General features: G+C 52.8%; 6 protein-coding genes across 6 annotated transcripts; 3 read left to right on the forward strand and 3 right to left on the reverse strand.

Annotated features, from left to right (window-relative positions):
* Positions 1–215: 215 nt before the first annotated feature.
* tof1 (putative DNA repair protein (Tof1)) lies at positions 216–4,090 on the forward strand. The gene is made up of 4 exons (XM_025633336.1): positions 216–322; positions 390–627; positions 692–2,815; positions 2,883–4,090. Exons 1-4 carry the CDS (start codon positions 233–235, stop codon positions 3,911–3,913), a joined length of 3,483 nt encoding a protein of 1,160 aa, XP_025491652.1. The 5' UTR covers positions 216–232; the 3' UTR covers positions 3,914–4,090.
* A 179-nt stretch (positions 4,091–4,269) lies between these two features.
* Positions 4,270–5,541, forward strand: BO82DRAFT_354696 (PhzF family phenazine biosynthesis protein). Its single transcript, XM_025635262.1, has one exon. The coding sequence runs from the start codon at positions 4,307–4,309 to the stop codon at positions 5,498–5,500; it is 1,194 nt and encodes a 397-aa protein (XP_025491653.1). The 5' UTR covers positions 4,270–4,306; the 3' UTR covers positions 5,501–5,541.
* On the reverse strand, positions 5,523–9,860 carry chsB (chitin synthase class II). Its single transcript, XM_025640790.1, has 6 exons — positions 9,662–9,860; positions 9,187–9,577; positions 7,096–8,822; positions 6,860–7,044; positions 6,645–6,811; positions 5,523–6,595 (listed from the first exon to the last, which is right to left on the reverse strand). Exons 2-6 carry the CDS (start codon positions 9,408–9,410, stop codon positions 5,692–5,694), a joined length of 3,207 nt encoding a protein of 1,068 aa, XP_025491654.1. The 5' UTR covers positions 9,411–9,577; positions 9,662–9,860; the 3' UTR covers positions 5,523–5,691.
* Positions 9,861–10,715: 855 nt separating this feature from the next.
* On the reverse strand, positions 10,716–11,775 carry BO82DRAFT_365111 (DUF1774 domain-containing protein; the record flags this gene model as incomplete). Its single annotated transcript, XM_025636986.1, has 4 exons — positions 10,716–10,918; positions 10,979–11,418; positions 11,478–11,691; positions 11,766–11,775. 4 exons carry the CDS (start codon positions 11,773–11,775, stop codon positions 10,716–10,718), a joined length of 867 nt encoding a protein of 288 aa, XP_025491655.1.
* Positions 11,776–12,809: 1,034 nt separating this feature from the next.
* Positions 12,810–16,091, reverse strand: BO82DRAFT_374877 (Zn-dependent exopeptidase; the record flags this gene model as incomplete). The annotated part of the gene is made up of 5 exons (XM_025637448.1): positions 12,810–13,903; positions 14,720–14,751; positions 14,809–14,996; positions 15,056–15,802; positions 15,906–16,091. 5 exons carry the CDS (start codon positions 16,089–16,091, stop codon positions 12,810–12,812), a joined length of 2,247 nt encoding a protein of 748 aa, XP_025491656.1.
* Positions 16,092–18,119: 2,028 nt separating this feature from the next.
* BO82DRAFT_85655 (uncharacterized protein) lies at positions 18,120–20,001 on the forward strand. The gene is made up of 3 exons (XM_025641601.1): positions 18,120–18,781; positions 18,891–19,407; positions 19,476–20,001. The coding sequence occupies exons 1-3, from the start codon at positions 18,361–18,363 to the stop codon at positions 19,696–19,698; spliced, it is 1,161 nt and encodes a 386-aa protein (XP_025491657.1). The 5' UTR covers positions 18,120–18,360; the 3' UTR covers positions 19,699–20,001.
* Positions 20,002–23,743: the final 3,742 nt, after the last annotated feature.

The raw sequence follows: 23,743 nt of genomic DNA on the forward strand, positions 1-23,743 counted from the left end.
ATCCCGCGGGTATCGGCCCATATGAGCCGACGTCATCGGCTAGCCTCGGCTCAACCGGCCGAACCGTTTCGCCGCCCACCCGAAGGCGGAAGACGCGATAACACGTGAATGGCGCGTTCTGATTGGTACAATGTCCCGTCTTCGCGCCGGATCATTTACAGATTGCCCGAAAGATGATGGACGGTTGCTATCCAAGTCGAAAGCGACCAGGAGTTCAGCATTACCGGCCAAGATGGAGGTCGAAGAGCCAGCGCTCGCGACTACCGAGTCCACCGTGGTGGATCCGGAAGTCCGAGCCCATGTTTACAGTCTTGTCACCGCGGTAAGTATACAACTACATCTCATGCACCGCCTTGCTGTGAAATCCTAATTTATGTGGTCAATCATAGCTCGGAGGCTTCAACGGAGAAGATGCGGACAAGTACGTCCTGGGTGACGATGCGTTGGCATGCTTGCGGGATATCAAGCGCTGGCTGAAACTCTACGACGAGAAGTACAACCGCATGGACGTTGCGCGATGCCTGGGAGAAGCGAACCTGGTCAACGGAGACCTGCTACCGATCTTGTCGACCTTTGCGAACAGCACCAAGCAGACCAAATATATGTCGCGGATTGCCTTGGCGTGTTGTATGTTGTTGCCGTATTGTGCCATCTTTACACTAGTGAACAGGGTGACTGACGGGTCTTACAGTGGAAATCTTGGTGCCTCTGACATGGCCTTTGGAGATGCAAGGTGAACTGACGGCCGACAACTTCAAACACATTCCGTACCTACAACACTCGCATGTCGCATATAAGCGGGGGATTCTCAGCCATGCCAGCACTGGCTATCTCCGCACGATCATCCGCATCGGCCTCCCGAGCATGGCGACCCCGCGATCCGAACGCGCCACTCGCGATGAGGGGATTCTCAAGTTGATGCTCTTCTTCCTACGCAATATCGCCCTGATAACTCCGAACACTCGCCTGGCAGCTGAAGGTGATGAGGAGGAAACGTCCCGCTCGGCAACCATCAATGCCTTTCAGGAGCAGGACGTATTCGCCCTCCTCCTCACCATGTGCTCCAATGTGGGAGACGACTTCAATTTGCAAGACGTGGCTCTCCTGGAGATCTTGTTCCATCTAGTCAGGGGTGTCGACGTCGAGAAGCTATTCATGAACAACACCCAACGAACTGCCAAGCGGACCGACGAGCTCGATGACCTGTTACGGAAGGAGTCATCGCTGCGGAGAGAATATGCGAAGAATGCACCCACGCGTCACGGTCGATTCGGAACCATGATCTGGGTGAAGCGCGACGACGCCAAATACTCCACAGTGTCCGGGCAGAGCGTCCTCAAAGATGACCAGACGACCTTCCAGAAGATGGATGAAAGCAAGAAGTGGAACAAGCCTCAATTCCGCCGGAAGGTACAGGATTTGACCATGTACAACGACTTCAGCACTCCTGTGCACCTCAACGGGGCGGCTTCGGAAAACCTCCGGAAGTTCGTCGAAGAGTTCCTGGATTCAGGGTTCAACCCTCTGTTCACCCACGTGCGCAAAGCAATCGAACGGGAAGCGGATCGGGTGGTCGACATCAACTCCCGCCAGTTCTTCTACACCGTGTCCTGGTTTTTGCAGGCGGAACGGGCGCGACGTGCACTTCAGCGGGAGAAACGGGCGCAGAGCGAGAAGCCCGGGAAGGAGATCGAGCCGGACAGCTTCGGTCTGGTGGCCGGTGTGCTGGACCAGGAGACTTTCGTCTTCCTGAACAGGGCCATGCAGTATGCAGTCGACAGCAAAGACTGGCAAGATCTCATCGCTGAGATGCGCTGTTTTACGCAGATTCTGTTGACTGTCCAGGATATGGTCCAATCGCCACTGGAGGAGGACCAAGAGATTGCCGAAAATATCCAGAATCGGATCTTTTACGAGGAGACGACGCATGATCGCGTGATTGCTATTGTTCGCGGTTATACCGATCAGGGCTTCGGCTACCTGAACGCATGCACCGAGCTTACCCATGTTTTCTTACGTATGCTGGAACGCTACTCCAAGGAGAATGTCGACATGCAGGTGCGGTCTCGGCGGCGTGCCAGACGTAAGCAGAAGGAAACCGAGGGGATCGTTGAGGGAGAGAACGACGAAGAGCACGGATCCGAGGATGAGGATGTGATGGAGGCGGAAAGGATGTCGAAGGAGCGCAGCTTCGACTTCCGGCGTTTCGCCGCCAAATTCTGCAACCAGAAATGCGTCGACACTTTCGTCCACTTCACCAAGCATTACAGAGAGCTCAACACGGAGCAACTGAAACGAGCCCACCGGTATTTCTACCGAATCGCCTTCAAGCAGGAGATGAGCGTCTTGCTCTTCCGTCTTGATATTATTAATCTTTTCTACCGCATGATCAAGGGGCCCGGAGCTCTGGATTCAAGCAAGCCGATCTTCAAGGACTGGGAGGAATTAGTCCGGCAAATCATCAGGAGATTGACCAAGAAACTGGAACAGCGCCCTGCGCTGTTCGTCGAGCTACTCTTCAGCAAGATCAACGCGACCACCTATTATCTTGAATATGGACACGAGCGGCAGACGCTCCCGACCATCCGGAGACCCCCCGCTGAGCTGGAGATCGATCCCAAGCAAGCAAATACTATCGAGGAGAAGCTGAGCATCATGGTGCCTGCCTTGGTTCTAGATGGGGATGCGGACCTCGTCAAGTGGGTGAGCGACGTCTTGGGGTCGGCCGTGGAGGAACGAGATACTTGGGAAGAGCAGGAGAGAGCCCTACGCGCAGCAGGTGCAGAGAGCGCAAGGATTCCCAACCCAATGATATGTATGTAATCCCTGGTTCCCTCACGTGGGTGAGTGTAGATCGTACACATGTACTGACCGTTGCGCAGCTGTGAAACCTCGAGACGAGACATGCCAGAGCGCCATGTTCTCGAACGCCAAACTTCGCCTCCTGATGACGCTCGTCAAATTCGAGCGACTTGGTGTGGAAGACATAGCGGGAGCCTCTTGGGTGATCCCCTCCACGGCGACGGCGCAGTATCTGCGCGAGATGAAGTCATTTATTGACAAGTATCTCGCCAAAGCGGAGAAGGGAAATCTCGGACGTGACCCGCGCGAACTGATCCGACGCAAGTACGGTCCCAAAAAGAACACGCCCCAGTCCGAGGCACAAGACGGCATTCATTTTGGATCGGATTCCGAGGGCGAAGATGAAGTACCCGACGGGTTCTTGTTTCCGGCGAATCCGCGGGCAAAGGTGAATGCGCTCTCGGCGCTGAAGCAGAAGCGCAAGAAGCGCAAGCAGAATGAGGACGATGAAAGCGAACCCCTCGACGAGGCAACCCTCGAGGAGCGGCGGCGCGCCCGCGAGGAGAATGCTCGAGCTCGCATCGCGAAGATCAAGAGTGACCTCTACGTACATGCCAGTGACGAGGAGACGGACGATGATGCAGACGAGAAGTTCTTCCGCCTGGAAGAACAGCGCCGCAAAGCGCAGGCCGAGCGCATCAAACAGGCCATGCTCCACGGGGTTCCGCCAGAAGCGCTGGACGGCATTGGGAAGAAAGGGCAAGGCAAGCGCCAGAACAAGCGGCAGCGGAGAGTCAGTCAGACTGACGGAGCAGACGAGGACGAGGATATTATCATGGGGGGCACGGGGGATCTGTCGCCGGAGTCGCCACAGGACGACATGCCCCGGGATGAACTGGACGATCTTCTGGATTTCGATGACGACCTCGCGTTCAGTCGCAATCGGGAGGACCTGTTGGGACCTGCTCGCGACGATGAAGCCGCACATACTAGCGAACCCGAGGTAGAAGGCGGCGCACAGGATGAGGAGGATGAGGATGCCCCGGTCGCTGCCGCTGCTTCGCGCCGGCGGATGCGCGCTGGATTTGTGATCGACAGCGATTCGGAGTGAGATGGTCTTTACTTGTAGCTTAATGATGTGATGAGCGGGAGATCTTGGTGCTGTGGAAGCATTGTGTTGGACATCCAGAACCTGGACATGGATGTACGCCAGTCATCCAGCGACCTAAATCCTTGTAAAAAGAAATGCAACGACCGGCTTATACCCGGAATACGAGCCAGCCATGAGCCATGAACGAATCGTCCAAGCGTCAATTGCACGATCCCCAGCATTGTAGCATTGATTTGTAAACACAATGTAGGTAGTTACAGGTCATTTAATCTACAATGATGACTCACAAGCGAAGTAAACAACGTCTATAAAAGCATCTGTAGAACCTCCTCCACCAACCCAAGTTCCCCACGCATCACACCCCATATACTAAACCAGACCAAAACACCCAACATGCCACTCCCACCTCCACCCCCGGGCCATGTCAACTACATAACATTAGACGTGTTCACCAGCACAGCCTACACAGGCAACCCGCTGGCCGTCGTCTTCGTCCCTCCACCTCCTGCCACCTCCACCTCCACCAACACAAAAACCCTAACTCAACGCCAAAAACAAACCCTCGCCCGCGAATTCAACTTCTCTGAAACCATCTTCATTCACCCCGAACCCTCCAGTAACAGCAGCAGCAGCAGCAGCAACAAAACTCACCGCACAATTGACATCTTCACGCCCACCTCCGAACTCCCCTTCGCAGGCCACCCCACCATCGGCGCCGCGGTCTGGTTCCTCCACCTGCGTCTTTCATCCCTTACCCCTGCCGCTACCTCTACCTCCAACCACAACAAAGAAAATGGGATAACGCACCTCATCACCAAATCTGGGACGATCCCCATCGCTGCTGGCCCCCCAACAAGCCCCATCCCCAGCCCCAATCCCAACCCCAGCATCCCCTCAAACACGGCCCCGGCACCGGCACCGGGGAAGGGCGCAGACGCAGGCGAGGGCGTCACCGCGCGGATCGCACATAACCCGCACCTGCACGGGAAGCGGTTCCCTCTACGGGAACTCCTGCGGCTGCACGGGTCTTTGGCGCCGTTCTTCAGTCCAAAAGACTCGGACCAGGGGGAGCAGCATCAGCAGCAACACCAGGAAGGAATCTCCTTCCCCGTGTTCTCGATCGTGAAGGGCATGTCGCAGGTTCACGTGGAGGTGCCGTCGTTGGCGGCGTTGGAGGCGGTGACGACCTCTCTGGGCGGGGAGGTGGTGGGTCCGGAGAGTGGGTTGATGGATGTCACCGATGGGTGGGCGGTGGGGCATTGTGTGCTTTATTTCTACGTGAGGGGGGTTCAGGAGGACAGCGGCCGAGAGGTGATACGCACGCGGGCGATGATTGGGAATGTCGAGGATCCGGCGACGGGGAGCGCGGCGTGTGGGTTGGCGGCTTATCTATCTTTGACGGAGGAGAGCACCCCAACGGAGAAGAAGAGGGTGTTTGAGTTTGTGCAGGGGGTGGAGATGGGGAGACGGAGTGAGATTGGCGTGGAGGTGGAGATGGGCGACGATGCGCAGACGATCGCGTATGTGGATCTCAGGGGGAGTGCTGTGAAGGTGTCCGAGGGGACGATTGCGATCCCCCCGGAGTAGTATATACTACGTACAAAGTGTTCGGCATGCATCACGTATATCCATTATGTCCCGTTATCCATCAATCATCGTGCAATACATACACATAAGTAATCTGCAAATCAAATCATGCCATCAAGTCATGCACATGGGATATAAGAAAAAAAAAGAAACCAAAGGAAATAGAGTAGAGCACCAGGTAGAGAGGAAATCTACTTCCTCCAGAACATGGCCTTCCCCAACTGTCTTTTCATCGTCCATCCCGCCTCCGAAAACTTATCCTTCATCGTCGCGCCTCCACCGTACCGGTAAGCCGTGGTGTTCGTCCGGCCCGACGAGCTAGCCGTTGCACTCGCGTTGGCGAGGTTGCCCGCATCGAACTTGGTCTTGCCTTCGACGATCTTCTGCACCACCAGGAGGATGGCGTAGGTGGTGGATCCGATGGTGCGGATGAGCGCCAGAACAACCACCGACCACAAGATAATGGAGAGGTAGATGTTCGTGCCGCCCGAGTCGGGGCCGTAGACCTCCGAGATTGCCATGGCGAGGACGACGTTGGCCACCATCCAAATGGAGACCATGTACGTTCGCACGGCGCGGTAGTAGTCTTCTTGCAGTTGGCTCTCCGAGATGGGCGCTTCAGGAACCTCCACCCTGTCACGGAGGTTCCGCAGGGCGGCGTCGTAGCCGCTGTCGATGTCGAGCTGCTCGGAGGGCATCTCGATTTCGACCGTGGTGCCATTGATGGTTCGTGCGGCTCCAAGGTCAGTGTTCATCACGTTGTCACCCTTGGTACCCCAGGTGACATCGTGGGTGTTGCAAAAGGCGTAGACCTGCAGAGTACAGATGTAGCTCGGCAGAAGAATAAAGTACTGCGCGGAGGAGGTGAACATGTGCCAGGGGTCCAGGTATAGGAAGGACGAGTAGAAGTAAAGGCCCACAGTTGACAGCATGGACATGACGATGTTCACAAACAGTCCGTTGCTAACAGTGACCTTTTTGTATCCACCAAATCTTGCCATGAACTCGATGACGATCAAGTATAGCGTGCAAAAAATTGTGTAGAACATGATAATACCGTACACAATGATACCGGACAGGTAGAGCTTTTTGGCACTGCAGGAAGTCAGAATTGCTGCTGGTGCCGGGAACGAGGGAAACTCACCCTTGTGGTCGATTACCCATCGAGATGATGAATTGCAGGGCCATGACCAGAATGCAGGCATACCGTAGGATAACGAAGATGTACTTCCCGATGTTGTGTCCGAAGGGGTCGATTTTCTGGTCGGTAAGTGATCCAGCAATGAAGTAGAAGACCAAATAGAAGTTTGCCTAGTCGAATGTAAGTCTCCCGCTGTCCATATCACCGAAAACGCTTACCAAGCCAAAGTACGTGAAGAGGAGCTGCATAAATTGATAGAAACTCTCGATCTGCAGAAGAATCTTGCGGACCAGCGAGTGGTCAGTCCTCCAAAGCTGCCTTCCATTGACGATCGAGTATACGGCTGCGAAGAATGCACCGTTCAGCCATCGCCGACGCTGGGAGATGAACTCAGGAATTGTATCTGCAAGGATAGTTAGTCATGCCAGGTGGCTACGGATTTATTGTCACTGACCAGGAACATCGGTTTCACCAACAGCACTTTTCACGAATCGCAGAACCCATCTCTCTTCCCTCTTGGCCACCAGCTCCCAGCAGAGAATACGATCCTCAGCCAAGTACATATTCGCTGTGAAAACATCCGCGTCCTTGCCGTGCAATGTCTCACCCTTGAAGTACTGGTTCAGAGGCCCATTGCCGTCGGCGTCGTTCTGCAAAGCAAAGAATCGGTATGCACTGAGTGCACCGGGAAGGACAGTGATGTATCCGAACACTGACTCCAGAGGCTTGTCCAGAATGTTGGACATCTTGTACTCGAAGTTCTGACTCGCAACCAGCGGGTTGAGTAGGCCTCTCATGTTTTTACCCTTGCCCGCCTTGATCTCTCCAGCAGCGCCGGCCACATTTGAATCCTGATCGAATGCTTTCCACAAGTGGTAGAGCGCCGTGGACTCGGGTCGGGTTCCAACGTCCAGAAGAATGCAGATATTGGGCTGCAGGGCCCGCCCAAAGGCGTTGAAAAACCAACGGTGGGAGTTCAACTTCTTCTTGTTGTGCTCCTTGAGACAAAAGATAATCTGACAGGGCGTCATGCCCTTCTCAGCTCCCTTGAATTTCAGATCCGAGTCAAGGGAAACTTGGGTTGTGTACTCATAAACGTGGGCTTGAACTTCCTTCTGATTGACCACGTTCTTGGCAATGCCCTCCTGGTAGACACCCAGGGCTGCGAGAGCATTGAGCGTCCGGGGATGGACCTTCTTGCGTCCGTCTGCGATGATGCATACGACGATCTTCTTCCATCCATCCTTACCCCATGTTCGGGACTTGGAGCGTGAACAAAAATGGCTGATATTCCGCATGACACCATGCATGGTGCGAGTGAAGCCAATCTCATCTTCGTTGTACATGGTGATGCAGATGAACAGTTCGGTCTCCCGCATAGTCGTGCCAATCTGTTGACGGAGTTTGTATCCTCGCTGGATGTAGTCGTCTGGGTCGCAAGTCACAGCGGTGTACCGCATGTGCGTGAATTCGCGGTCATCTCGCCGGGGCAGAAAACTGTGCAGGATTGTCGGGATTTTACACTCCAGAATGAGTTCGCCATTGATGAGCTGCACTTCCTTCTTCGACATCTGCGCTTCCCGGACACCGCGGCGGCTCTGCTTCTCCGGGGGTGGGCCGTAATGCAAGTTCGGATCGACCAGTTCGCCGCGTTCGTCGTATTCGTCGTCCAAGTCGATCTTCGCCATTGCGTCCTTGTCGTCCGTGATGATCGTCGATTCGCTCATGAACGACTGCAGGCTGGCGCGGTTGTCAAAGTAGGGGTCGGCACTGCGACCACCGCCGCCAAGCACATCCTCGTCCGAGTTGCCGATGGGTATACTCGCGTCATAGCCAGCGGGGGGTGCAAACAGTGGCGCCGGGGGAAGCGGTCGTCTGGGACTGCCCCCGTATCTCGAACTCGGGGTTCCCGGCCTAGGGCTGCCGTTGAGATCTGCACGCTCATAATGCGAGCCGACCACGGACGGAGGTGCTGGAGGTCCGCTCCAGTTGGGTGCACGGGATGGGGACCAAGGGCGTGTAGGCGAGCCGGGGCGAGACGCATAGTGCGGTAGATCGGCTGCAGATGCTACCGGTGGGGGGATGGTAGGCGCGTGTCGAAGGCTCGATGTAGGTCTCGACGGGGAGTCTTCCGGGTCATATTGATATTGGCTCTGAGCATACTGCTCTTGCTGTTCCGCTCTGCGATTCCTGTTAACAGTACGCCTCATATAGAACATTTCGAAAAGCATCTCGACGGATGTTTCTTGCGGTTGCTATGCCCGCTAGAAGAGTTTCGCAAGTGGCAGTTGTGATGGACAAAGATCCTAAAACGGTGTGGACATTGTGCGTTTATACCACAGGTATAAATTGCGAACAACGTTTGGGCTTCTTCTGTCCCGGACCTTGAGCTTGTTCCGAACCCAGATTATGATTGGGTGGAGGTTGCAAACAAGGGGGGCTCAAGTATGGTGGTAGTATACGGGGATAGCAGAAAAGGCTCCGCCAGCATGCCGAAGAATCATCAAGTCGAGAAACTGGGGTGAACTCAAATAAAGTGACTTACCCTGCGTCATAAGTGAATGAATCACCATAGTGATACTCTGAGGTCATGCCAGTGCCTCCGCTCATATCACTCTCTACCGCCGAGCTCGTGGGGAGCAATCGCATTGTGGCGCCATGGAGACGTGACGCCGCGGGCGAAGAGTCGAGATAAGATCCATCTCCATACGACCCGTACGCTGGTGGCTCTTCCTCTTGGCTCCGCGCCGGTATATAGCGCTGCGACATCGTGATTGTCCGTCCCACACGTGTTCAATTGTTCATAGTATCCACCGGCCAAATGCAGCGATACGGCCAATCCTCGAGATTGTTTCGTCTAAGCACGTGCCCCAATGTGATGGGTTCTCGGGTCTATCGTTCTAGGAAGTCGCAGCACAATCCTGCCTATTCGGCTGCTATAGAAGATGGCATACAAATTAGCCTCGTCTTCTCCCATCCATCTCAGCAACCAGCCGGAGAACAAGAGACAGAGCACTCACAGTAAGTTGCAGCCAATAGGTAAGCTGGTTACCGAGCCCAAACGGTCCCCCAGTATGCTCTGGGAAATTACCAGGAATGTGTCTGAGAAGATCGTGCGATTAAAGTATGTGGTAACCCTCCGGATGAAGTGTTGAGTGGGAGGGAGACGTAAAGCGGTGTAAACAACGATACCACGATCTTCAGAAAATCAATTCTTCAACACCGACCCACGGCAAGCAAGCAAACAAAATTCATAACGTGTCAGCCGTGCTCCTCCTCTTAAGAGACTGGGCAAGGCTATGGGCGCCTAAACCCAGTCGCAAGCCCGGCGCTGACGACCGGCACACCGTGGGGAGGGTGGTTGTCTCCAGGGCAACCAGAGAGCTGGGGGAAACGGGCGGGGCCACAATCCTTGCAGCTTAGAAACATATTGGCTGGTGGGACTCCGGATGGAAAAGTACCGTAGTCTTAGTAGGAACCTTTAGGAGCCTGTAAATTGAGTTAAAGTAAACCTTCGAAGGGATGTAATTGTGTCACTTGATTTTATGTTCTTGTCGTTCCGACGCTCGTACAAACAATGGAAACGAAGCCGCACGGGCTCTTGGTTCCTCAGGCACGCGGTGGAGCACCTAATCTTAAAACCCGATGACCCAACCATCAGCAGTGTTTCCAAAGGATATCGAAATTCCTCAACAGTTATCATTACCGAATCACTTTCAATTTGAGACTAAAGAGAGGATACAGTGGGGACAGATCGACCCAACCGAGACAAAACCACCCAGCGGACCCATGGAAAAGAAACGCCATGCTATAACTGCCAACAAATGTACATGGGAGGGAAAATCCACTAGAGAGACAATCGACATCTGACCCATAGTCAACATTACAACACCCGACCCCATCATGAATCACATACGTTTAGGGGGACCACAGAACTGGCGTACAAGTGGAAGAGCAACACCATCTGCACGAAATATCTCTTTTCCGACGACAACTCCATTTTGACCACGGCCAGGATTACAGGCAAGCCAGTGTTCCTAATGGCTTTGGAACACAGGTGGGCAGCACTTATATTCAGGCCGTCGGCTCGTTAAGGAGAGGCTCTCTTTCGCGGTCAGTGGTACCGGACTCTCCAGTTCTACGGAGCAGCACATTGCGGCCGGTGTACTTGGTCATGGAGATGTAGAGGGATTCCACGAAGAAGATGGCGAAGACGACGATGGCAAAGATCCACTGCAACGAGATCACCTTGACACCAACTTGCTTGACCGCAAGGGCTGTAAACCAGAGATTAGCATGGCTATAGGGGCTCGACCAGGCGATTATGTAGTACTTACCAAGCGTCAGCAGACTCAAACTATAACCGAGGAGGTCATCCTGGGCCACGAGAATATGACCGGATCCCACGGCGAACAGCACCCAGATGAATATATTTGCGACGATCCTCGCGGGCAGGCTGTTGCTGTTGACAGCAACGGCGCCGTTCCAGAAGAGCGCGATGAGGGTCCACGCGAAAGGAGCCGCGACGGCGGACAGGTGAGCAAGCGGGCTCAGGGTGCGGTGGCGCCAGTATGTCGCGTGTTGGTTGATGAAGTGCGCAATCAGGATGATCTCCGCTCCCCAGAAATGGCTGTGGGTCCACAGGAGGATCCAGGCAAAGGTGAACAGGTTGTTGAGAATGAAATGGGTCCCCACGTTCGCTGCGCCGGTAACCAGCACAGCATCCCGCGAGAAGAGATGATAAACGTAGCCAACCTGAGAGATAAGAAGGATGACCCTGAAGGAACATAAGGTGTCAATATCAAGTCTGCTTCCGACGGGAGGGGGGAGACTCACCAGTAGATGCGTGTGATAATAGTACTCAAGCTAAAGGCAGTGATATGCTTGTTGGCTTGCTTCCAAATGGAATGGCCATGCTTCACATCGTCGGGCGAGTTGGAGGAATAGTAGATGCCGACAATCAACACCAGCAACCAGGACAAAGGAACGAGAATGCGGTATGCAGTTAAGGTAGACCGGCTATGGGACTCGTGCCTAGCGAATGGATTGTCTGGATTAGGTTTAAAGTAGTCAGTGATGATATGCAATAGCCAAGTATAGCGAGGAATCTCAAGTACTACTCACAAGGAGCCATGATGAATCACCGGACTGCGACGAGGATGGTCGATACAGTACAGACGGATGAGGAGTAGCGGTCGAGACTTGAAGGAGTACAGAAGGGGATGGGAAAATGAGAAGAGACAAGAGGAAGAGGAATAATAAGTGAAAGAGAAGAACAATTACTCGGGAGCGGTCGTCATCCCGTCATCGTCACGGCGGCTGCACCCCGCATTGCCTGATCTTCTGACCTGACAGGACAGACCAACAGCCACAGTACTAGTACTCTTTTCAATGAACCATTCCCCTGCCCACTCAACGCTGATTGAGTTCCTCCTCGTTGAAATTGAATTTCCTCTACTTCGCCGCTGCTACGAGATCATTTTTGACAGCTATTGTTGCTTCTTGTGGGTTGTCAAAAGCGAAATACTTCATGTTCAGGAAGGATTGATTGTATGCATTTGGTGATGACATCATCCGGTCTGGACTCTCAACTTTCTCATTTTCTGACACGCCAGAAACGTTAGACTCACTTAGCTGAGGACGCCTTGCTTGGTAAGTAGATGTAGGAAGGGGACGATACTATAGCCATAACCCTGTTTTCACTCTCCCCACCCCTTCCTTCAGCCAACATCCACTGGAAAACTCGCTAGGCTAGGCTACTCTTTTCACCCGTCGCTCCTAAAGAGCTGATCGACGTCTCACGCTGTCGATCGGTGCACGGTCCTGTAAGCGCCTGCAGCTGGACTGCTTGAGGTATGCCTTCCAACCAATGCGGCTTTCTCAAGCTGGCTTCACCAGTTGCCTCCTTCATTGGCACGTCATCTTGCATTTCAGCCCACCCGCAATGCACGTGGACTTGCCACCAGACTGCTCTGGATAACTTCTGTTTGGGTGTATGATGGTATACCCACCAAGAGCATCTAGATAATCACCGCTTGTGTCTTCCCTTAGCCCCCTTCGATTGCTAGAGATATGAGTCTACCATGAGAAGCAGTCGGAAGAGGTTCCACGGTGCTGTCTCACAATTCACTCCTTGCGATTCTGGCCACTAAGCAACCTTGCCTTGTCTTACATGATCTGTTGCACAGCGTCCACAAACCGTTGGTGGATTGACGACGGCGCAACAATCATCCCGTGACATCCCGCCAAAGTACGCCCCAGGCTGCAGTCAACCGGACGACCAGCAAGGTCGCTAACAATGCAGCCAACCTCCTCGACAATCAACATCCCGCCCGCATGGTCCCAGATCTTCGATCGATAAGAAGCCTTGCGTGGAATCTTCATGGAGGCATTGCATCCTCCAACCGCAACCGCGATGTACCGCAACTGCGTAGCCCAGAGATCTGTCTTAGGCGGCCAAGGGGCGCCCAGCTGAGATGCAAGGCGGGCATGTACGTTGATATCCGATGATCCACCCGCACAATCGACGAAGACAAGGTCCTTGGGGTCTGTGATGGTAGGTTTAGGCTCGAGCTTGTGGGCAGGCAGGAGAGCGCCCGTATCCATCTTTCTCATGTATGCGCCGTGACCAGCAACGGCAAATACCTGATGCCCATAACCTTCTCGATCTACTATCTCCTCGTGGATATATCCCTTCTCCAGATTCATGTTTGGGCAGCCCAGAACACCAACTTTCTGGCGTCCATTCTCCAAGAGACACAGGCAGACGGCGTACTGCTGACCTTGAATGAAGGTCGCCGTCCCGTCCACTGGATCCAACACCCAGGCACGATTCTGCGAGCCGCATGTACCCTGGGCCCCCAAGTCGATGATCTCCAACATTTCCTCCTTTGTCTTTGGAGTATAGAGCTGCGCATCGCTTTCCTCGTCTGTCAATCGAGTAGAAGCGACCAGCTCCCACGTTCGCTCGAGCAGAGCCGGGTCGGATCGCAGGGCAGTCGCGCTTTCCTCACCAACAAACACGTCATCAGGGAAGGCATGATGAATAGCGGCAATGATCAATGCTTGGGCAGCAAAGTCGGCGATGGTGACAGGGGTAGAATCACTCTTGTCGAACGACCCTTTATCGACAGCCTCGAGTAGCTTTTTGGTCGCTAACGTAGCTCTCTGCACCGTCAGACAGGCCAATTGCAATTCTTTCGAGTAGGGGATGGAGGAGTCCATGGTAAGGTAGCGTGTAGTGTGCGTTTCGAGGGAGTGAGCTTTTTAGGGGCTGCAAAGAGGTATAGACAGTGTCGCCAAAGGCTGGTGCAGGAATTGATTTTCATTCGAAGCCACTTGGGTCTAATCGAAGAAAGGACGGAACGTTGAGCAATAACGGTGAGAGAGGGGAATCGCGACCGCCTCGTACTCAGGTGCACGCAGGGACTGAAACCTGGTGTGGGGTCTTGTTCGTCGGAGAGGGGCGCCCGGTGACGTAGAGCAAAATGATTACCGTGAGCTGAGAATCCTTGAGAGGCAAGCAAGGTGTGATGCGACAGCAGGAGAAAGAGACACTTTATCTTCTCAGCAAGAAGAGGGGCTCGGGGGCGAGAAAAAGAATTGTGACTCCGACGAAAACGGAGTGGGAATTTCGAAGGATTATGATTCTTCTGCACTGCAAGCCAAGTCAGTGATCGCCTGGCGGAGAGGACTACTCTTCTCCTTTGGGTTAGCAACTCGGGTCTGCTTCGGGCTTGGTGAAAAATCCGTCTGCAGTGCTAGCCAGGAGTGGCTCTACAGCACTATTCTTCTTATCTTATCGTACTGCACCTCAACAGCCATACTGTACGTACTGTACGTACTCTTCCGCGCTGGACTCGAAGACAACTGATGAAGTTATGCTGATTTAGAAACCGAAGGTTACAATTCAGTCAAATCAAATGACATGGTTACAACTTGTCTTTAGTCAAGAACCGCAATGTCCCAAAGCTCACAGCCAGTTTAAACTACGCAAAGGTAATCACAGCACAAATCACTTTGGCAATATGGAATTCGACGTGAAAAATCAAAAAATCTAGCTTTCAGATACCACCAACTATCTCTGCCAACAGGTGAATATGGATACCATCTTGAAGAGTATCAAAACGGAGCAAAAGCCAGTTCATAGGCAAAGCCTACGGTCAACTTCGCATGCTCCAGCATGTGATCGAAACTCAGATATTTGACTCGATCATCGGTTGTGTGAATCTTCTTGTTGCTGTTCTCCATCTCAGATTCGGTGGCCATTGCAGATGGGTACCCGTACTTGCTCGCTGATGTGTGGTCAGAGCAAGCATAGCCGCACTTAGTCTCGATGTGTCCTATTTTGCAGTACTGCACAGGAGCATGTTAGCGACTGCTCCAATGTCTGCGACGAGGTGCTTCAGCCTTACCTCTTTAATGACGTCCTTCAGGAACTGTGTCAGCCCCCGATCGACATAGTCGACCATGATTCCGACGGCTTCTTTGCGACCCGCATCAGACGACCCTTGGATGTATCCGGTCATATCTTGCTGGAGCATGGCCTTGATATCCCGCTTATCTTTCTTGTACTGAGAGAAAACAGCCTGGGAGCCCAGCATACCACCTTCCTCCGCCGAGTACCAGTGGAACTCAACTGTGTTCGGGGCTTTACCCTTGGCAACGGTGTCTGACTGCAGCAGACCCCGCAAGCCTTCAAGAATAGTAACGGTACCACTTCCATCATCATCCGCACCAGGCGCCGCCAGAATCGACGGGAGGAACAGATTGATGCTGTCCTGGTGAGCACCCAGCACAACAGTGTTGTTTGTCTGCCCTGGAACCCGGGCGATGATACTGAATTGACCCCAGGGGTGGGAAAATTGTTCCACGGTCGCGCCATGCTTTGAGGCGCCCGACTCCTTGATCACATCAAGGACCCGCTCGTAAAGCCACGTCGCTGACTCGACGCCGGTTGCTGACCGATAGTAACGAGTATGGAAGGAAGTGAAATGCTCCAGATTCTTCTCCATGTTATCCTTGGATAGATTGCGGAGGAGTGGGGCGACCTCCTCCGAGTGTTCCATCTGGACCGGGTAGTGGACATAGCTGCCGGCGTTCAGTGTAGGGTAGAAGCCAGTGTTTCGCTCAGCGGTGATATCGATGAAGTTCACGCCATCCTAGACCGAGCGTCGAGGAGAGCGGTTAGTGATCGGAAAGCATAATAGGCAGATGGAAATCGGCGGGAGATTCGTATGGCTGGACTCAACCGCATTGTCTTACCAGTTTTAGAGCCCATTTCTCTTCCTCTGTCACCCATCTTGTCTGATAAGGAGCAAGTTCGATCAAATAACGTTCTTGCCCGTGGTGAACGCTGTGTTCTGTTAATGGTTCTTGCTGCGGTAGCACAGCCCCCAATACGGCCGTGGAAACTGTTGCGCCTAGCGCAAGGGTTGCGATAAGCTTCATGGCGATCTGACGGTAGATCAAAGCAAGCAGATGCGATAATAAGAAACAATATACGGTCGAGTGATGCGGAGAAAGGGAGCGACAGGCGCTTGACGACTAATGATAAGCACGACCGTGAGGAGTCGTCGGGGATAAGGGCTGCCCGAGCAGCTTTGAGACGGGGATGGGAAAGGTATCAAGGGGGCAATGCAAGACGTGAGCAAAGGTTCAGCTTTGATACTTAAAGAACCTGTTGATCCTGCTTGGAATAAGCGGATAAATGATACCGAGGATGTTACGGCGGAGCAACAGAAGAGGCAGAGGTGATGGAGCAAGGTACCGACCGCAAGTGCCCCCTCCCAGTTGCGTCAGTGACGAACGCTGCTTAAATAATATTGCCAGGCACACACCCACACGGGCCGGGCTGTAGTAAAAGATGCTGGTACGACTTGGCAGAACTAAGGTTTCCAGCAACCACCTGACCTTTTTCATTGATTGATTCTTGGTCTTACTAGCATCATGGCAGTCTAAATCAATTCGGTCTTCTACTGCGGAGTACACTTGAGAGGATGAGAGACAGGGACCACGCTAGCCGCCCAGTGGGGTTGGCTTTCCAAGGTCTAGGTGACTGGCATTGGCACTTGGCATTCAGGCAGAGGCTAGGACTGCTTCTCCTGGTGATCTGAGGCTGTGTGAGACTACTGTTCAGAGAATCATGCTATTGGACTGTTAGCTTGCCATTGAAGCTTGAGCGTAATACACCCCAGAGTTTGTATTCAGTGTGCCTGGAAGATTGAGTAAACAAGAAATGAATTCATGTGAAGTTGTCCACCTAGCTGAGTCATACATTAAGTAAATGGGACGTGACTCCAGGTTGCTCAGTTCCCAAGCATAAACTGTCAGCAGGCAATCTATAGTCGAGTCACAAGAACGAGAATAAGAAGAGGTTGTGGGCCCATCAAATATATGGGAACCTCGATGGCTCTACATTGTGTACAGGCATTAAACATTACCCGATGTGCGATCATTCTGTTTCTGAAAGATGGAAGATCAGAGCTGATGCGATTCACTTTAGTTGAAAGGCTGCTGTATACCTTGGATAATTGCGCAAGATATCAAGAAAGTATCAAGGAAATCTGTCTTGCTCTTAGCTGGATGAAGAGATCTAATTTGGTCTCCATAATATATAGACCTCAATCGTGCGGGGAGCCTTGCAATGCAGCCGTATACATTCACTGCTGTTCGACCTACGTATAGCTATACTTAGACCGTGATGGCGAGCTCGCACTTCTATCCTTCTTTCTGTATAGACAGAACGCCAATGAGCTCGACCACTTTTCTCGATTAATCAACATCACAATGTCAAGCATTGAGCAGTATGCTGGACGATATAGAGTAAGCTAGGTACCTTCATTACCAATTCGACAGTGGAGATCTGGGAAGGCAAGAGCAAACAAATAGTTATGTCGGGGTCTCTCTGTATAGTTAAATTACCTAGACAAAAAGACTTCCTGGTTAGGGTTACTGTGCCCTGGCTGTCGAGTTCGTACTGTAGAAACCACTCAATAAGGTTAGTGAGCATTTGTACTCATACTCATACTGAGTACAAGCAACTCAGTATGTACCGTAGATCAGGCTCCATGAACTCCACCACAATACCAACACTTCTCACCAAGGGAGTCGCCCACCTGAGACACCTGGGCCCCAGACAGCATAAGATCGGTCCAGTTCTCATTCATCGAATACACCGATTACATCCATTACATCACCCAGTGACTCCCAGGCCAGTCACTGTGAGTCATCCATGATTGCGGTCCTGAGGCCAAACCTGAAGTGGCAGGTAGGGCTAGGTTTGAACTCAATCTTCTCCAATGACCTTCACCTGATGCTTCTCGTGTCCCATCAAAGGGAGGTCCATGGACGGCTGATTGACTTCGAAAATTTCTCGGCGGCTTACACATAGGTATTTACCGTACGGAACTCAATTGCTCGCCCCCGGACGCGGACGCGACCGGGAACCGCAGTTGTCGGTTATCTCTCTTATCTTGCTTGTCCTTCCCTTCGCCCCCCCGCTCTTCCTTCTCCCCTCCCCCCCTTGACGATTACTCGTTCGGCCCTCTACCTACTGTCACTGCTGCATATCCTTCCTCGGTGTTGGTCGATCTAGCAGATATCATCGCCTAAGGCTGCGACGCCATCCGTGTGCTGAGCCTTCCGCCATCTGCTCTACTTCCATCGTACCTTTTCCGGCCGCTTCCACGATTCAATCGAACCGCGTTGCGCTCCCGCGATGGCGATTCACCCCAGTTTCCCGTCCGAGGCAGACCCCAGAGGCAACCTGTCGCCGCAGCAAGCCCGAGCCATTTCGATCTGGACAGAACAGGCTGCTGCCTCTCTGGAAAACTTGACCATTTCGGAGCCGGCCTCGTCCAGCGATCGAGTTGTCTCCTTGTCGCAATCCACACCGACGCGGACATCCTTTCTCGGGACCACGGTATCTCTGTCGATTCCTTTGGATGACCCGATACCGAAGACAGAAAGCGCGTCTGCGGCTCGCGTCAAGCTTCTTGGTCAACCATCAAAGGATGTTCAACAGGTGGCGTCGGTCAGCTTCCGTCGCCGAGAACCCTTGCGACGCGACAGTCTCAAGAGGCGCGAGGCTCTCCTGAAGGGGAAGGATGGCAGCCGTCGTAGAAAACGTTGGGAAAACGGTTGGTCCCCTTTAATTGCAACTGCATTGCTTGGAGGTCTCGCACTAGACTTCACTCGCTGCCGTTAGCTAGTCGACATATCAGATCCACTAACCGCTTTCGAAATCAGATCGTCTCCTGCACAATCCCTGGGCTGAGCCGCCTTCTTCTAAGGACTGGGATATCCAGCCAACTTACACCCGACACAACCCCATGCCATACTATCTTGCGCCCTTGTGGGATTCCCATTATGCACAACTGGACCAAAATCTCAAGCAGGCCGGCGCTGGTGCGGGTAATGAGAAGCACCGCGTACCGAAGGAGCTGCGCATGAAGCTCAAGCACGCACGTGGCGCTCGGGGTATGCTCCAGGACCTAGAAGAGGATATAAGACACTTCATTCGGCGATGGAGCGAAAAGCAGCTTCTTCTTCAAAAGGAGGGGCTGGCCGATGCCCCTCAGTCGTCCGATGAGGATGACTCTGAGGATGAGGTTGTGTTCGTGGGTCGTAATGGGCTGATGCATGACTCGCCTCAACGGAAGGCGAAGTTGCAGCAGATGCGAGAAGCGATGAACGCTCACAACGAGCGCGACGGCGCGAAGATGGTGTTCGAGAGCCCGGTCGACGATCGGGGTGCTGGCTTTGGGTAAGTTTTGATGACACCTGTCAGAGGATTTCGCTGAACAAACCCTTGCTAACGTGTGTCTTGACTAGCCGCTGGCTTGTCCACTCAATCGCATCTTATTATGGATTGCACACGTGGTCGGTCACCGTGGGTGAACCAGCCCGTCGCGAGGCTTACGTTGGCTTCCGTCCGCCGACACCATCCACCCGTCCCGAGTTTGCACATCAAATGGCCGGATTTGGAAGCTGCCGCCGCGAAGCGATGATTCAGCCTGGGGACGAACTTCCGCAACCGCTGTGGGCCCAGGTTTAAGGCCTGGTGTAGAGGATTCGGGAATGGGGGTGGATGAAGAGATCGCAATCTTTGACTCGGGATCAGTCTCTCTTAGATTTGATTTATAGCGCGGGCTTGGGCTGTACGATCTAGACCTTCCGGGTGAAGCTGTAGATAGGTTGGTTTCGGGCAAAGTGTAATAACTTTTGTAATAGTCGTGTAAGTTCAACCGATTCATTTCATTTTTCGCCATCAGCAAGCGCCGCGGTGGGTTCTGCGACTGTGTCTCGCCGATGTATACGAAGTACTTAAACGAGTGTCGATAGCCTGGATTTTCCCTTCGGTCCCCCACCAAGAGTCAGGATGGTGCTGGACTGCCGTGGAAGCGTGTCTCGATGGTCTTGAACGCCCCAACGCAAGCAGTTGCAGCGATTTCAGCTATTGGAGGCGCAGCGTGGAGCACATATGCCGCGGTCAAAATTGGGAGCAAGACCACCGTATCCTGAAGAGGCTGCTTTAACAGAGAACAAAAAAGAAAGAAAGGCCACGTCCAGAAATCTTCCCAGGCATTCGAATGTGTCATTGACACATGTCTTTCAATATGGCCCAATTCCCCAACAGCAGACCGACAATAAGCGACGGGGATGATGATAATGATCATCATCACCATAGCTCTTTTCCGTATGTCTATCTCTATGGGAATGAAGAAGTCTCGGTCTAAATTCCAACTCAGCCGCCTAGAATGGTCATGCTACACTCAACAAATGCACACTGACCGAAGGTCTTCCTCCTACGAGGTAATCTTGCAGGTGGAAAAATATGGGGGGTGCAATGCACGTAGCTCTCATTGCCCCCTCTCCCGCAAGTTCCACTCAGTGGCCACTGGTGCAATGCGGACTGTACGTAGAATTCTCATGCAGTGCTGCTGGTTGCATCGACTGCAAAGTAAAGCATCGTTCGATCGCATCAGGGATGTGCTTTCCTTCTTGACCAGACGATACGATGACATCGGGTAACAATGCAGCGCACGGAAGGGATTGCGATGAAGCGGACGAACTCTGGTTGGAGAGGAGGGAAAGCCGTCTGGGTGGCATGACAGCTGACAGGGTAGTAAGCTTGCTTTTTCGGCTTACATATGTATTGTACGTACTTGCAGCCTTGGGTCAATTGTTGGAAATGGTGTAGTAAGTAGTAGGTGGGTAAGACTCGGAACTACTAGCCTGGAGGTAAGTCAAGCCTACCGAAGTGGCCATAGTGGGGGAAGGTTATTTCAACCGGTTGTGCAGACAGACGTCTGTCTATGTGTGACGTCAAGAAACCAGCACTATCCATGTTTACTTCCATCAGGTTCTTGTTCTAATCGATAAACAAGTAACAGATACCAAGAAAGATAGCTAGTAGGCATTGCTATCTGGATTTGTTCGGGGTTAGACTGAATGATCTACCTATCCTGCACCTTGTTGTCTCTTGCGCTTGTTGTCGGAGGTTGAGTTCCAGGATTGATGATGGCGATTATGATGATGATGCTGGGGAAAAATCATACATGATACTACGTAAGGATACATGATGGTTGTCGGGGAAGCTGTACTCTGTTTCTTGCTCTTTGCGGGGCAGTGGCCGCGGGGATGGGGGTCGAATGTGATCCAGACTCAATGTGATCTTTGATGGAGGGTGGGTGGGCAAGGGAAATACGATAGCATTGTTATAGGTCAGCTTGTTGTACTTTGTCGTATGGTGCATCCTCATGAGTGGAGGGGTTCTATACGCGGTGCAAGGGACGCGCTGTGCCCGATAGTTATTTCCTTGTCGGGCTTGGGTTAGTGATGTGCTGAACCTGGAGGACTAGAGGCAATGGTGGTTGTTGGACCTAGGACCATGAAAGATGTCCATGTCCATTTGCTTGTGTTGTTGACGTTGTTATCTGTTATCTGTTACAGTAAGTACAATGGTCAGTTATCCTTGGTAGTGGTCGGTAGTTTACTATCATGGGGAATAATATCAGGCCATAGTCAATAGGCGAGGCAAGGGCATTGACCCTTTCCCCCCCATCCAGCGCGGGGGATTTCCCCTCAGTCTCCCGAAACCGGGATCACTCGTATTTGATTTCCCATGCGCGAGAACCCCGTGCAACCAGCCCTCAGTTCTATACTCCTTGGTTGAAAAAGTCCGTCCTTAGACTCTGCATCCTGGGGAATATCCCCCAGAGCTACTCTGTACAATGACATTGAGATAGTGCACTGTAGGTAGTCGGGGGACGGTTCGATGCACAGGCAGTCGGTCCGATCCGGCTATTCCCCATCAGGGTTCCATGGGACCGTGGCTAACGATCGTTGGGTCATCACAATCAGGCGTCGACACGAACTTAGTATGGACTACTCTTTTACTGTTCCGTAGCTAGAGGACTCTTACGCTTCCCTTCTACGGCAGTGTGCAATGCATATCGTTGCTTAAAGCCCTATTGGTGTCGAGGAGATCGCCTCTAATGACCACTGGCAACCGCTCGCACCCCCACTTCCTGACGAACAGGCCCTTTGCGTGTGAAAACGGTCAAGTAGTCGCAGATTCCCTGCAGGGACAATACATAACCTGGGCCGGGTGAGGACTTCCGTCACAACCTGATTGATGATCCTGTGAACTCCGGAGGCAACAGCGATATGGTCGTCATCCGTAATCCTCCGCGTTCGCCCATCCTACAGGCCCGGAGAATATCGTCGCCAGTGTAGCAGGCACTTGACTTGCGATCATCTTAGCCCGAGCGGGAACAGCGCAGCCAGTAGCAGACTAATCGCCCAGCAGTGAGATTCTAGAACGAGACGATCGCAGCGATCGAGGTAAGACCTCTGCCGAGAACCACGTATGGGATGAGCCGAGTTGGATGGTTGTGCTTGTGAGAGAGGAAGAAAGAGCGAGATGCCTTGCGCCTTGATCTCCTCCGCGAGTAGTATCCGTCCCCCTTCGCCACGGCTCAGGCGTCGAAGCTGGGCTTGGACATGAAGGCTTTGAGGCTGTACTGGAGACACATTCTTGCTGACGAGGTGGACGTGCGCGACATCAATAACCACAACTAGAACCGGGAAAGAGGAGGAAGATGTGCGAGGAATACCGCAAGTACGTAAATCGGCATAACTCCAGTTGGTTGGGGGTTACAGTCCCTGCCTGCCATACCTAAGTAGGGAAACAGTTAGTTCACTTTGATGAGGCAGAAACAGAGACAAGAGCACCCGATCATTGTTGTTACTCCGTAATGTGTTGTTCGCTGGTTAGTGAGTTAGTTGTTTAGTTGTTGGTGTTCATCGTCACTACGGAGTACTTCCTCCTGAGCCGACGTGGCTGCTTCTCCTTCCTCTCCTTCCCCCTCTTTTCCTATTCCATTCAATCATTGATCCATCCTGCCATCCACCCAGTCAACGAACTTATCCGACAACACGCGCGCATCAGCAGCTTTCCGACTCTTACCCTCTCACACGGACGGCCCTTCTCCCTCCAATCGGTTTTTCTCTATTTTCTGCTTTTCTTTTTCTTTTTCCCTTTTTGCTTTTTCTCTTTCGATTTTTTACTCAACGTGTATGCGACTCGATGAAACACCCAGTCTCGGACCTGGCGTCATCTGCTATGCTCAGTTCCATCTCTGGCCCCCCTTCACACATTTTCCTCCCCCTCCATGCCCCCCAATGTCTTCCATGCCTTCCATGCCCCAATGCCCCCATCATCATCCATCCATCCACCCATCCATTCCTTTCGTACCCCTCGGATCGCCCTCCCAGACTTGATTTGGTTTAGTTGGGGCCCGACTCGCACTGCCCGCTCTTTCTTCTCTTTGTGACGGATGGAAGCGAATTGAACCGACGGCGACTGGATTAATGAACAAATTCCCCTCTCAGACCCTTTCAGACCCTCTCAGACCCTCTCCTTTACCGCTGTCTTTATTGTTACTATTATTTATTCTCTTACCTACAATCCCAAACTTCCCTATCAGCTTCCTCCCCGCCTGTCCCTTCAGCCTGCTGTCCCTACCAAATGACCACCTAGTTCTACCCTGCTTGGGATACTTGCCTGCCTCATTTCGGTCTGGTAAGCCCTGCGC

The sequence above is a fragment of the Aspergillus uvarum genome, assembly GCF_003184745.1.
Source record: "Aspergillus uvarum CBS 121591 unplaced genomic scaffold BO82scaffold_29, whole genome shotgun sequence".
NCBI classification, from domain to species: Eukaryota; Fungi; Ascomycota; class Eurotiomycetes; order Eurotiales; family Aspergillaceae; genus Aspergillus; species Aspergillus uvarum.